Below are 14749 nucleotides of genomic sequence, written 5' to 3' on the forward strand. Positions count from 1 at the left end.
AACAAGTCCTAGGCTCTGTGGTTTAACCCACAGCGCCACCCGCGTCCCTTTTATTGTGATAGCAATTGTAAAAATGTGATCCTGGCTTTGGTGTGGAATTGGTTTGTTTTATATTTTGATTTTTTAAAATATTGGATCAGATTGTTACTATTAATGTTTGATGTTTTATTACGTTTTTATATGCATTGGAAGCCGCCCAGAGCGGCTGGGACAACCGAGCCAGATGGGCGGGGTATATATAATAAAATACTATTATTATTGTTATCTTACTGCCATAGGCACGCTGAGGCCGTTTTAGGGATATAAATAATTATAGCAAATCGTTATGAAGAACGGTGGGTTTTCATATGATCAAATTTATTTGTTTATATATATATATATATATATATATACACACACAGTGGTACCTCTGGTTACATACGCTTCAGGTTACATACGCTTCAGGTTACAGACTCCGCTAATCCAGAAATAGTGCTTCAGGTTAAGAACTTTGCTTCAGGATGAGAACAGAAATCGTGCTACAACGGCGTGGCAGCAGCAGGAGGCCCCATTAGCTAAAGTGGTGTTTCAGGTTAAGAACAGTTTCAGGTTAAGTACGGACATCCGGAACAAATTAAGTACTTAACCCGAGGTACCACTGTATATATATCACACACCACCTTTCCTCCCGGAGACAGACAGTCGACTCCACAGCAGTGACCAGAGGAGGAATGACCGCTGGGAGGAGCACAGGGAGAAGAAACGCCCTGGTGTATCTGCAGCAGCAAAACCGGACACCTTCATCTGCCCCAGCTGCAACAAAACATGTCTCTCCTGAGGAGTGCATGCTTCTCTCCTGATGTTATCCTCACAACAACCTTGTGAGGTAGGAGGTTAGGCTGAGAGATGGTGATTGGATAAAGGCTACTTGGTGACCGTCATGGCTGTGTGGGAATTTGAACCCTGATCTTCCAGGTCCTAAACTTGGCATGCTTAACAATTCTATCACACTAATGATACTGGGTTTGTTTGTTTTTTTAAAGTAATAATAATATGTTATGATAATAACTGAAATAACAGGATGATGATTTAAATACTGTGGTGTTTTTGCAACAATCTGCTGCTGCCTTCATGGTTTTTCTTCTAGCATCCCAAGCACTTAATAAATAGTTTTTTTTCTTTATAGAGAACACTTTTTTTTAAGTGGTTTGTCAGAATATGCGCCAACCTGGCATCCTCCTAATGCGTTGGTGGAAGATTGAGGACAAAGGGAAGGAGCTTTTCACACAGTGCATGGTTGAACTGTGGAACTCACTCCTGCAGGAAGCCACTAACTTGTATGGCTTTAAAAGAGGATTGGACTAATTCCTGGAGGAGAAGGCTGTCAGTGTCTACTACTGGCTTCTTCAACCTCGGCCCTCCAGATGTTTTTGGCCTACAAGTCCCATGATCCCTGGCTAGCAGGACCAGTGGTCAGGGATGATGGGAATTGCAATCTCAAAACATATGGAGGGCTGAGTTTGAGGAAGCCTGATCTACTAGCTCTGCTCTGCTCTACCTCTGGAGTTGGAGGCAGCAGTGCTTCTGAATCCCAGTTTCTGGAAACCGCAGGACGGGAGAGTTGCTCTTGTGCTCAGATTCTGCTTGCAGGTTTCCCAGTGGTGAGAACAGGATACAGTGGTACCTCAGGTTACAGACGCTTCAGGTTACAGACTCCGCTAACCCAGAAATAGTACCTCAGGTTAAGAACTTTGCTTCAGGATGAGACATAGCTGTCAGCCGTCCCTTATTTGGCGGGAAACTCCCTTATCCCAGTGCCGTGTCCCGCTGCTGTCCCAGATTGATGATATCCCATAAATTTCCCGGGTTTCAAAGGAAGCAGCTCCTCTCCCTCCCTCCCTGCCGGCCAGGGAGGAGGGAGGCTCCAACTGTGTTGCTTGGCTGCGTTGCTCACTCAATAAGGAGTCTAAGAACGACTGGGTGTGTGTGTGTGGAGCTTGCATGCCTTGTGCCCAGCCACATTGCCTAGGGACTCGCCTTTGCTCAGCGCTTCCCAGGGGAGAGGTGATGGTGGTTTTCCTTGCTGCATCCCCTTTGCCGGGTTGCTGCGCTGTGGGAACCACCGCTTGAGGCTTCATTTGGCTGCTGGCTGGGCTTTCTGCCTTTGGCTCGGAGGGGCTCAGAAGTCGAACACACCGGTGCTCACAAAATCCCTTATTTTGGCTGCTGATCCCTTATTTTTGAGGCTGCTGGTCCCTTAGTTTCAAATCTGTAAGTTGACAGCTATGGGATGAGAACAGAAATCGCGTGGCGGCAGCGGGAGGCCCCATTAGCTAAAGTGGTACCTCAGGTTAAGAACAGTTTCAGGTTAAGAACGGACCTCCAGAACGAATTAAGTTCTTAACCCGAGGTACCACTGTACTGGACTAAATAATGCTGGCAAGCTGCTGATGGGTGTTGTTTTCTAGAACAGCTGAAGGGTGTGGGTTGTCACAGGCTGCTTTATTGAATAACTTCCCTTGCCACTAGATGTCCCCATTTAATTATCGCTAGCTGCTGGAAGGTTCGTACACTATAGTTAAAGCTATGGTTTCCCCAGTAGTGATGTATGGAAGTGAGAGCTGGACCATAAAGAAGGCTGATTGCCAAAGAATTGATGCTTTTGAATTATGGTGCTGGAGGAGACTCTTGAGAGTCCCATGGACTGCAAGAAGATCAAACCTATCCATTCTGAAGGAAATCAGCCCTGAGTGCTCACTGGAAGGACAGATCCTGAAGCTGAGGCTCCAATACTTTGGCCACCTCATGAGAAGAGAAGACTCCCTGGAAAAGACCCTGATGCTGGGAAAGATTGAGGGCACAAGGAGAAGGGGACAACAGAGGACGAGATTGTCGTTGAATCTTCACACTTGTCATTCTCTTCTGCCACACCATTGCGGTTTGCCACACCCTTTGAAAACCACTGCTTTGGGGGAAGCCATGACTGTTGTTAAAATGGTATAATAGTGCTTTAAAGCACAGTGTGGATGTGACATAGAAATAATTTCAGATCAATTAGCTGACGGCGATTTTAAACAAACAACCAGCTCTTCTGCTTGCCACCACCATTTTTTGGGGGCGGGGGCGGGGGCGGGGGCGGGGAAGCAGTGTCTCTCCTTCACCCAGAAAATGAGAGCACCCCTTTCCCCACTTCTACACTAGAATTGAGGACCCTTCATCCCTCCCAGTGTGGTGTAGTGGTTAAGAGCTATGGACTGGTAATCTGGTGAACCGGGTTCGCTTCCCCGCTCCTCCACATGCAGCTGCTGGGTGACCTTGGGCCAGTCACACTTCTCTGAAGTCTCTCAGCCCCACTCACTTCACAGAGTGTTTGTTGTGGGGGAGGAAGGGAAAGGGAAGGGAAAGGAGAATGTTAGCCGCTTTGAGAATCCTTAGGGTAGTGATAAAGTGGGATATCCCTGCGGGACCTGACATCTTTCTGCAGGGCATGCAAGACAGAGGTGTTCCGCCTGGCCTTTGGTTTGGACTCGGTCTGACCCTTATGTTTCCCTCCTCTTATGGTCTTGATTTATCAGTTACTTTAAAATGAGGCTACATATTAAATTGCATTTTAACCTGTATTTGGTTCCCCCCCGTTCTCTTTCCCCCCTATTATGTTTTTACTGTGAATTTATTGGTGTTAGCTGCCCTGAGCCCGGCTCTGGCCGGGGAGGGCGGGGTATAAATAAATAAATTATTATTATTATTATTATATCAAATCCAAACTCCTCCTTCTCCTCCCCCTCCCTTCTTCTTCTTCTTCTTCTTCTTCTTCTTCTTCCCATCAGCCTTGACCATTGTGCATGCTGGCAGTGGCTGATCGGAGACCAGCCAGATTTGGAGGCCATCAAGACAAGGATTGAAGGCAGGCAAGTCTGTCAAAACTTCCCTCTTTTCCTTCTCACAATGCTCAAGCGGGTTTTTGCTTTGGTCCCCCGTGAGCAACATCTAATTAGCTTCATTTCATACCATTACGCTTGTAATGAAAACCAGGAGTGGGACCAGGTTTTTTGTTTTTTTAAATCTTAAAACGGGAAAAGCTCAAAAGAAAGAATCCACAGGGAGCTGGTTCAATCGTGCCCCAGTTCCCGCTCCACGTCAGTGACCTAAAAATGGTGCAATTCCTTTTGGCCAACGCTGAAAACTTTCTTCTGTCTCTTTACACTGACCGTAGGTGAGCGGCAGAGCATCTGTTCTGGATGCAAAAGGTTCCAGGTTCACTCTCACTTAGCACCAGGTAAGACGCAGCTGCTGGACAGCCCAGAGAGCGGCTGCCAGCCAGTGTAGACAGCACTGTGCTAAATAGACTAGTGGCCTGACTGAATGTATAAGGCAGCTTCCCATGTTCCTAAACTCTGCCCCTAGTCAGCAGCATGGATAGCTCACTCAGAGCACGATGCTGCTAATGCCAAGGTTTGATCCCTGTATGGGACAGCTGCATATAATAATGATAAGGATAATAATAATGATAATGATACTAAATTTATTATTTATCTGGCCGGGCCTCCCAAGCCAATCTGGGTAGCTCCCAACAGAATATCAAAAACACGATAAAACATTAAAAACTTCCCTAAACAGAGCTGCCTTTAGATGTTTTCTAAAAGTCTGATTGTTGTTTTCCTCTTTGACATCCGGTGGGAGGGTGTTCCACAGGGAGGGTGCCACTACCAAGAAGGCCCTCTGCCTCGTTCCCTGTAACTTGGCTTCTCGCAGTGAGGGAATCACCAGAAGGCGCTCGGCGCTGGACCTCAGTGTCCAGGCAGAATGATGGGGGTGGGACAAGATGATCGCCCGGGTCTAACTCTACATAGTTGTGGAGGTATAGTTTGTGGAGATTTCTGGTTATTTGTACCCTTAAGTATCTGTATTTGGTCAGCAAAGTTTTTTTAATCTGTGTGATGTTGCTGGATTCTTTTTGGATTTGAGGTGTGTGTGTGTTGAAACACATACCCTTGGATTTTGCAAAAATCGCCTGTAGGCCCGACCCGATTGCAAATGTGTTGAGTTCTTTGGTTAGGGTGATCGCTGTGCTTCTGGGGTCTGGCGTCACGACCATCATCTGCAAAGAGCCCAAGTTTATAAGCTCTGCCACTCCCTTGATGTTGGGGGCCCAATTCTACGAGTCTAAGGTGTTGTTGGACTACAACTCCCATCATCCCTCATGATTGGTTGCACTGGCTGGGACTGATGGGAGCTGGAGTCTGAAACATCTGGAAGAGGTCCTTAGGTCCTTTGCTCTGTCCCTAGTTTATGTGCAATGCTGCCTTGCATACAAGAATAAATCAAAGCCTTCTCTGGGGAGGAAGAGAGCACAATTCATCCTAATTCTTTCTGTTAAATAAAGAGAGAGAGACCTATTTGTCTGAACTCTGGCCCCTCTTTGGAACAGTTGGATCTGAAGATCGGACGCGCTGTCTGTCCTCACTGTTAATTAATGACTCATCCTGACTTCAAAAGCAAGGAGCTTTTGACAGGTGGATGGTGCTGTTTCAGGGACATCCAATTCATCTTTTAGGAGGAGGACGCAGGTGGACAGAAAAACAACAGTTCTGGAACTTGATAAAAGAACAGTCCTTGTAAGAACATGAGAAGAACCCTGGATCAGGCCCATGATCCATCTAGTCCAGCATGCTGTCCTCACAGTGGCCAAAGAGAAGCCAGGTAAGCCTACAAGCAGGACCACAGCAGTGTGGAGTCACTTTGCACAGGCTAAATTTCTGATTGTGTTGACTAAAAATTCTCCTCCCCCCCTTTTTCTTTTGGTTAAGTGGAAAACACGAGCCTCCCACACAAACATGGGCAACACTGTAATTCAATTAAAAGCAGCCTTTAATCTCGAAACGTGCCTAATATTTGCACAAAGGTTTTAGGATGAATAATTAAATAAAGCTTCATCCATTAAACCTGTCCCAGCAAAGCTTTTAAGGCAGGGATGTGTCTTAATGACTCAGAGATGTCTGCTTTTTCTCTCTCTCAGAGGCCTTCATCAGGGCTCTTTAAAAAAGAGGAGGGGGGGGGGGAGAATATCCTTCGGAGCATTTCGTGAAAACGTCGTTCCTCTGAAACGGTTTTGCGGCAGGTGAAAGAGACAAGCTGAAGCTCACTTGTGCGACTTTGAGCCAGTCAATCTTCTTTAGCCTAACCTACCTGTCAGGGATGTTGTGAGGGTTAAAATGGGGGAGAGAGGAAAACAATTGGGGCCGCTTTGAGCTCCTTGATGGAAAGGTGGGATAAAAAGGTAAAGGTAAAGGGACCCCTGACAGTAAAGTCCAGTCGTGAATGACTCTGGGGTTGCGGTGCTCATCTCGCTTTACTGGCCGAGGGAGCCGGCGTACAGCTTCCGGGTCATGTGGCCAGCAGGACTAAGCCACTTCTGGTGAACCAGAGCAGCGCATGGAAATGCCGTTTACCTTCCCGCTGGAGCGGTACCCATTTATCTACTTGCACTCAGCTTTCGAACTGCTAGGTTGGTAGGAGCAGGGACCGAGCAACGGGAGCTCACCCCGTCACAGGGATTTGAACCACCGACCTTCCGATTGTCAAGCGCTAGGCTCAGTGGTTTAGACAACAGTGCCACCCGCGTCCCTTTGGAAAGGTGGGGTATGTTATAATAAATAATACTGGACTAGATGATCCTCAGGGTCCCTTCTATGATTCTATGAATAAATATCAGGAACAGGTTCATAATAGTGTTAGCCCCCTGCTCTTCCAGCCTCTAACACACAGGCACATTTGAACAGGAGAAGATTTCTGCTGGAGCAGGCCCCAAACTCATTTTGATCCAGCATCATCTTCCCACAGTGTCCAACCAGATGCCTATGTAAATCCCACAATCCTATACAGTGGTACCCCGGATTACAGATGCTTCAGGTTACAGTTGCTTCAGGTTACAGACTCCGCTAACCCAGAAATATTACCTCAGGTTAAGAACTTTGCTTCAGGATGAAAACAGAAATTGCACGCCGGCGGCACAGCGGCAGCAGGAGGCCCCATTAGCTAAAGTCGTGCTTCAGGTTAAGAACAGTTTCAGGTTAAGAACAGACCTCCAGAACGAATGAAGTTCTTAACCCGAGGTACCACTGCAATCATAGAGTTGGAAGGGTCATCTAGTCCAACCCCTCTGTAATGCAGAAATATTTTGCCCTGTGTGGGGCTTGAACCCACAACCCTGAAATTAGGAGTCTCACACATTTCCAACATATAACTAAGCCATGCAGTTCTCCCCTGGGGATTGATAGATAAACCACTCTTGGAACCATAGCTCTGTGAAGGGAACAGGGGTCTCCGAACACCTCTTGCCCCCCTTAATAAACTTCCCATGGGGGAAGCCATGGCTGTTTACAGTGATGTAGTAGGGCTTTAAGGTGTGGATGTGGCCTGTTTGGGCTGGTGGTGCCTATGTGGCCCCCAGAGGGTTGTCCAAAGGCAAATGTGGCCCTCAGGCCTCTCCTTTACAGTTCATTCCATGCAGCAAAACTTTTGATCTCTCTGTCCTTCTTGGTTTTAGCTCCTGGAGGGTGTCACAGTATCCTGGTCAAATGAGACAAGGATTAGCTTCTTAACCCCCACCCAACGCACATGTCTGCAACCTTCAACATTGCCTCAGTGCCTTTCAGGAAACAGATGTAGACAAGGAATGGAACTAGGGGCCTATCTACAATTTTGAGGTAAGTGAAAACCCGCTCTTTAAAGCTCCATCAGCACAAATGTCAACCCGCAGAAAACCAGAACTGATGTTTGCTGCAATTCAGATTTAAAGAGCGGGTTTTCATGGGGAAAGTTCAGGGCAAACAAACAAGTGCAAACGCTCAGACATGGAGCGTCCAAGTGCCAAACTCTGCCTGCAAAAGGTAAGTGAGGATAGGCCCTACAAAGGTTGTTCCCCACATTTATTTCAAAGAGACAGCTCAATCCACTGACGATTGGAACGGTCACATCGCAAGGACGCAGCGTCCGTCTTCTGGGAGGATGTACTTATGACACTTGAGACGGTACCTCCTGAGGTGGCAGCAAAATGTCCCAGTAAATATTCCCTCAGAAATCTGTAGAATGGAAGATACTGTTTGGTCTTCCAAGTTCCTGTTTGCACTGATTTGAATGCTTCTACATTCAGGCCATTATAACATGCCCCCAAAGAAGCTATTTTGTGATACACCCTTCCTTCCCACCCTTCCCATGGCAGACATTTTTTGACTGTTGCCCACGACACCCTATCAAAATTGCAGGTGTTAGAACTGGCTGAAAAGCATTGCTGACAGCAGCTGCGTTGACTTGATGTAGGAGACAAGAAGGTGAGAACTGCCTTTACCGGATCAAGCCAAAATCCATGAGGTCCCTCTTTTGGTTTGCAACGGTGGCCAGCCAGGGCCTCTGAAGAGCTTCCAAGTAGGGTAGGCAGCTTGTGACCTGTCTCTTGCTTCACCTCGGCATGATCTGGCACTCAGGTAGACTGCATCTGTACACAGAGGCTCTGTATATTCAAGATTGCATTGCTGGATATAGTTGTAGATTGGTTGGCTGAAACTTCGGGTTAAATCCACTATCTGTTCACCATTGATGTTAGAAATGTTGCGGGGAGGGCAGCCTGTGGCCCTCTAAATGTTGCTGGATTACAGTTCCCATTGTCTTTGATCACTGACCATGCTGGCTGGGACCGATGGGATTTGGAGTCTCTCAGATGAACCAAGCATCCCTGAAATGTCCCCTTGCAAGCGTCCTTATTGCCCTTTTACGCTGCATAATCCAGCAGATTCAAAATGTCAGCACGTTCTTGGGCAGACGTTCTTGCAACCCGTGAATATATTACTGATAACCATCTTGCTTCTCAAAGCCATTGTGAGCTACAAAGGATGCAAAGTGTTTGCTTACAACACAATCATAAGGAATGTCATCTGAGGACCAAACTAGACGTGACATGATTGATTTGTGAGTTGAATCCCCTGGTTTTTTTTTAAAAAATTATTATTTAATGTGTCAGCTACCAGGGACGCGGGTGGTGCTGTGGTCTAAACCACTGAGCCTCTTGGGCTTGCCAATCAGAAGGATGGCAGTTCGAATCCCTGAAACAGGGTGAGCTCCTGTTGCTCTGTCCCAGCTCCTGTCAACCTAGCAGTTCAAAAGCACGCCAAAAAAGTGCAAGTAGATAAATAGGTACTGCTCTGGTGGGAAGGTAAACGGCATTTCCGTGCGCTGCTCTGGTTTCAGTGTTCTGTTGCTCCAGAAGCAGCTTAGTCCTACTGGCCACATGACCCGGAAAAACTGTCTGCAGACAAAATGGCGGCTCCCTCGGCCTGAAAGCTAGATGAGTGCCGCAATCCCAGAGTCATCTGTGACGGGCCTTAACTGGACCTCACTAACGTGTCAACTGGGCACCATTTTCCTTATTAATCACACATACCCCTCCAAATTGCTAGTACCCCACACATCACCATGTATGCTATAGGATTTTGGAAGCTTGGGAAGGGCAAATTTTAAACCATTGTCACACCAGAGAACTGTGCTTCTGCTAGTCCACACTGGCTTGGCTTCGCGTTACATACGATCTGGGCCCATATCGGCCCTTTCTTTAATCCTTCACAAATATCACCAGAAAGCTGAATCAGTGCCACAAACAGAGACCTGGATGAATCATGTCTGGGAGAGGACGCTCTTGGGTCACCTTACACAGAGATAGAGGGCCGTCAGCGGCATGTCAGAAAAGGGATAGGTTGGGGAGATTTGGTTTTCCTATTTCTCTTTCATAAACAAGGCACTACATATTTTATACGCTCCGGTCTCTCAAGCTCCTATGTGGAGGGGCTACATGGGGACTCATTGAAATTAGGGTGAGAAACGAGGCGTGGGTCCTCGGGTCTCCAAATGCATGACAGCAGAGCGCCCATCATATTACAGGCATCACATTATGTCTGTACGGTGCTTTGCTTCGCGCTAGCTTGTAACCAAAACGATTTTGTGTGGTCATATCTGCGGTTTGTTATGTTCCACAAAAACGATCACAATTACTTTAGAAACAACAAATATTTTAAAACCACAGATTGAGAAGGAGGGGCACCGCTGCTGAAGGCACAGGTGCTAGCCAGTTTGTACTGCTTACATTGGGCTCCTTCCCATTCATAGGAAAATGGGTGCCCACCAGTGCCTCCTATGCATAGCTGTCAATGTTTCCCTTTTTTTAAGGGAAATTCCCTTATTCCGAATGGGATTCCTCACAAGAAAAGGGAAAAGTTGACAGCTATGCTCTTATGGTGCCCATAAAAGAGGTACCCCTGCTCAGTTCCTGTTTGTGCTGGCTCAGCCTCTCCTACATTGAGCAAGTTTTATGGGATGTCTGGATTTCTCTCCTCTCTTCTGAAAAGAGAAGCACAAAGAGCATGGCGGCGGCTGATGTAGGTGTCCCTCCGCCCATTGATGAAGGCTTATGCCTGGACAGTTGTGAGGTCCTGCCTCTTTTTCTTCTCCTTTAAACGTGTCAACCATTTTTGCGGAATGCCACACTGCACGGCAGCCATTTTGTGTCACCTTGCACCTCCACACCCGCCATTTTGTGACAGGCAACCGTGGCACTTTTTCAGATGTGCCCCAGAAGGTTGGCGACCCCTAGAAAATAGTCCCCAAAAATTTGAATAACATTTTTCTTGTCAGAGTTCACAACAGGGAAAAAAGCCCTTTGTGAGGGTTCCAGGAAACTGCCCCCATGTTTTTCCTTTCTTCACCCGAGATTGATTTTGGATGATATTCATTTACTCCTGAGTCCAGTGAAGGAAAAAAAAGCCCCAATCCTTAAATAATTTACTATTTATTTGTTTTTTGTTTTTTCCCGTCAACTTCGGAAATCACTTTCATTACGTTCAGCCCTCGTTGTGCACTTTTAAAGTTCAGATTATTGCAACATTTAACCTGAATTCCATAAGAAAACAGACGGGGGGGGGGGGGGGAGGAGAAAGAAAATTTAAAAACAAAAACAAAAAAACCAAGAAAACTCATCACTTGAAATAGATGTAAAATAATAAAAAAAGGACAGATTCTGTACCCACAAGAAGAATGAATAACTTATTGTTATTGCACTGGCTACAATTCAGTAGTTATTTTGGTTTTCATCATTTCCTGTAGCAAGGACACCAAATTTTAAAAAAATAATAATGGAAAAGCAAAAAGTGGAACTGTTAGAGACATACCAAAATGTTCGCTAGGAGCTCAAGCCCAAAAGATGGCTGATTGGGGAAAGCGTAGAAGAGAAAAAGGGAGAGGTATATTTGGGGCAAAAATGAGAGAACCCTAAGCACTGTAATGAAGCTTCCACTGAGAATCTAAGAATACACCACCCAGTTGAGAATCTGATGTTAATGCAAAAGAAAAGAAAAGATTATCTGCTATAGGGTGAGAGGATAAACAGGCCCCCAATCCAGCTAAAGTTTATGGCAACAGAAGCAGCAGTTCTCAACGCACTTACTAGGAAATGACTCCAATTGAAACTCACAAAGGCTGCGGATTCTATACACACTTACCTGGGAGTAAGTCCCACTGAACTCGGTGGGGCTTACTCATGAGTAAGCATGCATAGGATTGCACTGCAAGTGGTACTAATGCAGACAAAAATCAGTCACGCTTAAAACGATGGGGAGCAAGTTAGCCGGTTTCAGCGGGAGTTAACTGGGGCTGACTTTAGTCGGATCAGGGCCACGGGGTCTAACTTTGGAGTAAACATTCATAGGGTTGGATCTGCGAGTTCCACTGGAAGCCACAAGAGGCTTCAATGGGACTTAAATGCGACTAACTGTAGCTGGATCAGGTCCAGTGTTCTCTATAAAAATATGTGCATTAGGAAGAGAAGAGTTTTCACGTGAATGTTTACGTTGTGTTGTGTTTCGTGTGTGTATGTGTGTTTTTCTTTTTTATTTCTCAAATACATTATTTTCTATTTATAATAACTGCTGATATACAGACAATATACAACTTGCATCTCCTGGGCACTTTCACTTCCCGTGACAACTTCCCGTGCAATAATAAAAGGTGCCGTTTCGAAAAAAGTCAAAAAAGGTTTGTTTCTTTAAATCCTATTTTTTTTCCCCTTTAAAAAAGATAAAACAAAGGCTCGAAACCCAAATCAATGTGATCGAGGCCACGCCGGGAGGTGGGGGTGGTTGGGGAGGGGGAGGGGGGAGGAAAAGAAAAATTGGAAAAGCCACTCCGTGTGCCGCTAGGAAAGGAAAAAGAAAGAAATCTCCTTTCCTTACCCTGAACCTTGTTGCTGCTTCTCTTTGATTTTTTTTTTTAAACAACTACAACAAAAACCTTCACAGCGCTTAAAGAGAAATGACAAGTGTTTTGGGATAAGCGTCGGCCACGGACTCGCGGCTTTTCAATCTTTTTTTCCACTTCGAAGCCACTTGGGTGGCAAAGCCCTTTTAAGTTCACTCTCGACCGCCCCCCTCGGAAGCTATACTGGTTCGTCCACCTCTTCCTCTGTTGCTGTGATCGCAGGGACCAGTCCGTGCTTCCGGAGGAGGGGGCTCCTAGTCCCACCAAGAACCTCTTGGCTTTGCTCGGGGTTGCTGAGCTGCGCTTGCGAGTGGCCCATCTTTTGCAGTTCCAGAGCTGCGCCGTCGTCGCTGGGCCGGGAGTCCGCAGGGGCAGGCGTGGCTTGGCCGCGATCCAAGAGGCAGTCTGGGAGGGCCCCTGCGGTGGAGCCGGCCTCAGATTGCTCGAAGGAGAAGTTTGGGATGGTTAAATGTTCTCCACGGCAGGCTGGTGGGCCCCGGCGTTCTGCCTTGGAACCCGGATCTCCGGGCTGGCTGTCCGCAAGGTCTAAGGAGTCCCTGTAGGCGGTGGATTCGCACGACGGGGTCCTCCTCCTCAGCAGGCTATTCTCGGATGCTTTGGTACGTGTGGACGTGTTGCTTTCTTCCTCCACGGGAGGATCTATAGAAATGCAAGGCGGGCTCATCTTCTTTTTCCGCCGCACGCCGTGGATGTACTCGGACTCTGGCTGGATGTGGAGAGGGAGCTTCCTCTTCTCCTCCGACGACTCCGCGAAACTGCGGTCCCCGTCGTCGGCGAACGGGCAGATCTCAATGGAGTGCCGTCTTTGGTCGTCCGCCCAAGTTGGCTTGGCCAAGAACCCTCGCGTGTCAACGCTGTAAAACTTCTTCAAGTCTTTCTCTTTGCCATTGCCTCCTAAACTGGTTGTGCTGCAGTTCTTGAGGGGGACGGGGGACGGGGCGGGAGAGGTGAAAGGGGAGTCAGCGGGGTCGCTGCCATCCGGCTGCCCCCGCCAGTCCCTCGCGGAACTGTTGATGTGGCTGACCTCTTCATCGGCCAGGTCTGAAGATTCGAAGAGCGAGCTGTCTGGGTTGCTGTTGCAGCTGGACGGCCTGCGCGGGATACTGTGCTGGCTGAAAGTGTGTTTGCGGGTGCAGACGCTTGAGGGCCTGTGGGGTGATGCATGGGGAAGGGGAGGTGTCCCAGGTAGAGATGTGGGGGCAGGGTGAAGCAGAGGTGGGCCCAGGATGCTCTGGGAGAGCATCTTTGGTGGGAGGTTCTCGCAGGGTTCAGCTTTAGAATCCGCATTTGGACCATCTAATGAGTCCCTCTGAATGGCCTCCTGCAATACATAAAGAGAAGGCGAACAGAAATTGGCATTTCAGTATGAAGAACGCAATCACATATATACACAGCAGTTCTCCCCGTCTCTCATAATACTAGAACTCAGCGGGGACATCCGATGGAGCTGAATGTTGGAAGATTCAGAATGGATGAAATAAAGTACAACTACAGAATTTGGTCCCACAAGATGGAATGATGGCCACCAAGTTGGGCACCTGTGAAAGAAGCTTAGACACATTCATTGGAGATTGGGCTATTAGTTAGCTTATTAGCCATGATGGCTATTCTCTCCCTCTATTCCTAGAGGGAATTCGTATTCCTTTTCCCTCTAACTATTCCTAGAAATCACAACTGGGTATTTGCTGTCACACCCAGGTCCTGCTTCCCATAGGAATCTGGTTGGTTGTAGTGAGATCAGGATACTTGACCAGATAGGTCATTAACCTGAGCCAGCAGTGCTTATTTTTAGTTAATATGTCAGGGCTACGGCTGGGTGAGATCTGGTTTTCAACATTGTGATATATCACCAGCTAAACATCGTGATATACTGATATATCACAATGTCTGAAATTAGGATGGAGCTATGTAGAGGCATCGGTTGGCTTCACAGTTTCCCCCGCATCGTGATTTTTGCATAGCACACACGCAGCATGATTCACAATATATCGCCAGGTCAAAATTTATGAAACCGATATCACAGCATGGGTTTCAAACTGGTTTGGGGCGACATATTGATATATCGCCCTGCCCTAGTCAGGACCAGTTTCAGGTGTGGGGAAGCCTTCAGCAACATAGTCTTGATGGGCCTTTGGAGAGAGTAGGCCTCACTTGCCTTCAAAAGGTCTGAGGGGATTGGTGTGCTGTTGGCAAGGTCTACGGGCAGTTTGTGGGGTGGGGGAGTTGGTGAGTGGAGTGAATGGGGACAAATATTTTGGTAGTTGTGATGGCTTCTGGGGAGAAAGCAAAGATGTGAAGCTTGTTTCTTGAGGAGATGTCCAGTCCTTCTCCAAGCCAGTTGTGCCTACCTTACTTGAGTCACCTCCTATAGGTGATGAGAAAAGTGGCTATAATACAGAATGGAGAATGATAGATGACTTGAGAAGCTCGGAGAATGGGAAAAAGCAGGTGT

General features: G+C 47.2%; 1 protein-coding gene and 1 long non-coding RNA gene across 2 annotated transcripts in view; one reads left to right on the plus strand and one right to left on the minus strand.

Moving 5' to 3' along the window:
* Positions 1-4190: 4190 nt before the first annotated feature.
* LOC308463154 lies at positions 4191-7581 on the plus strand. Its single transcript, XR_013979494.1, has 3 exons — positions 4191-4255; positions 5534-5679; positions 7526-7581. It is a non-coding gene; the product is annotated as an uncharacterized lncRNA (long non-coding RNA).
* Positions 7582-10796: 3215 nt separating this feature from the next.
* Positions 10797-14749, minus strand: part of CACNA1H (calcium voltage-gated channel subunit alpha1 H) — a 174583-nt gene continuing 170630 nt past the window's right edge. Inside the window, exon 34 of the mRNA XM_080980107.1 lies at positions 10797-13618. Within this exon, the coding sequence (XP_080836233.1) occupies positions 12455-13618 (1164 nt within the window). The 3' untranslated portion in view covers positions 10797-12454. The remainder of the gene's footprint in view (positions 13619-14749) is intronic.

The sequence above is a fragment of the Podarcis pityusensis genome, assembly GCF_964106645.2.
Source record: "Podarcis pityusensis genome assembly, chromosome: 14".
Classification (NCBI taxonomy): domain Eukaryota; kingdom Metazoa; phylum Chordata; class Lepidosauria; order Squamata; family Lacertidae; genus Podarcis; species Podarcis pityusensis.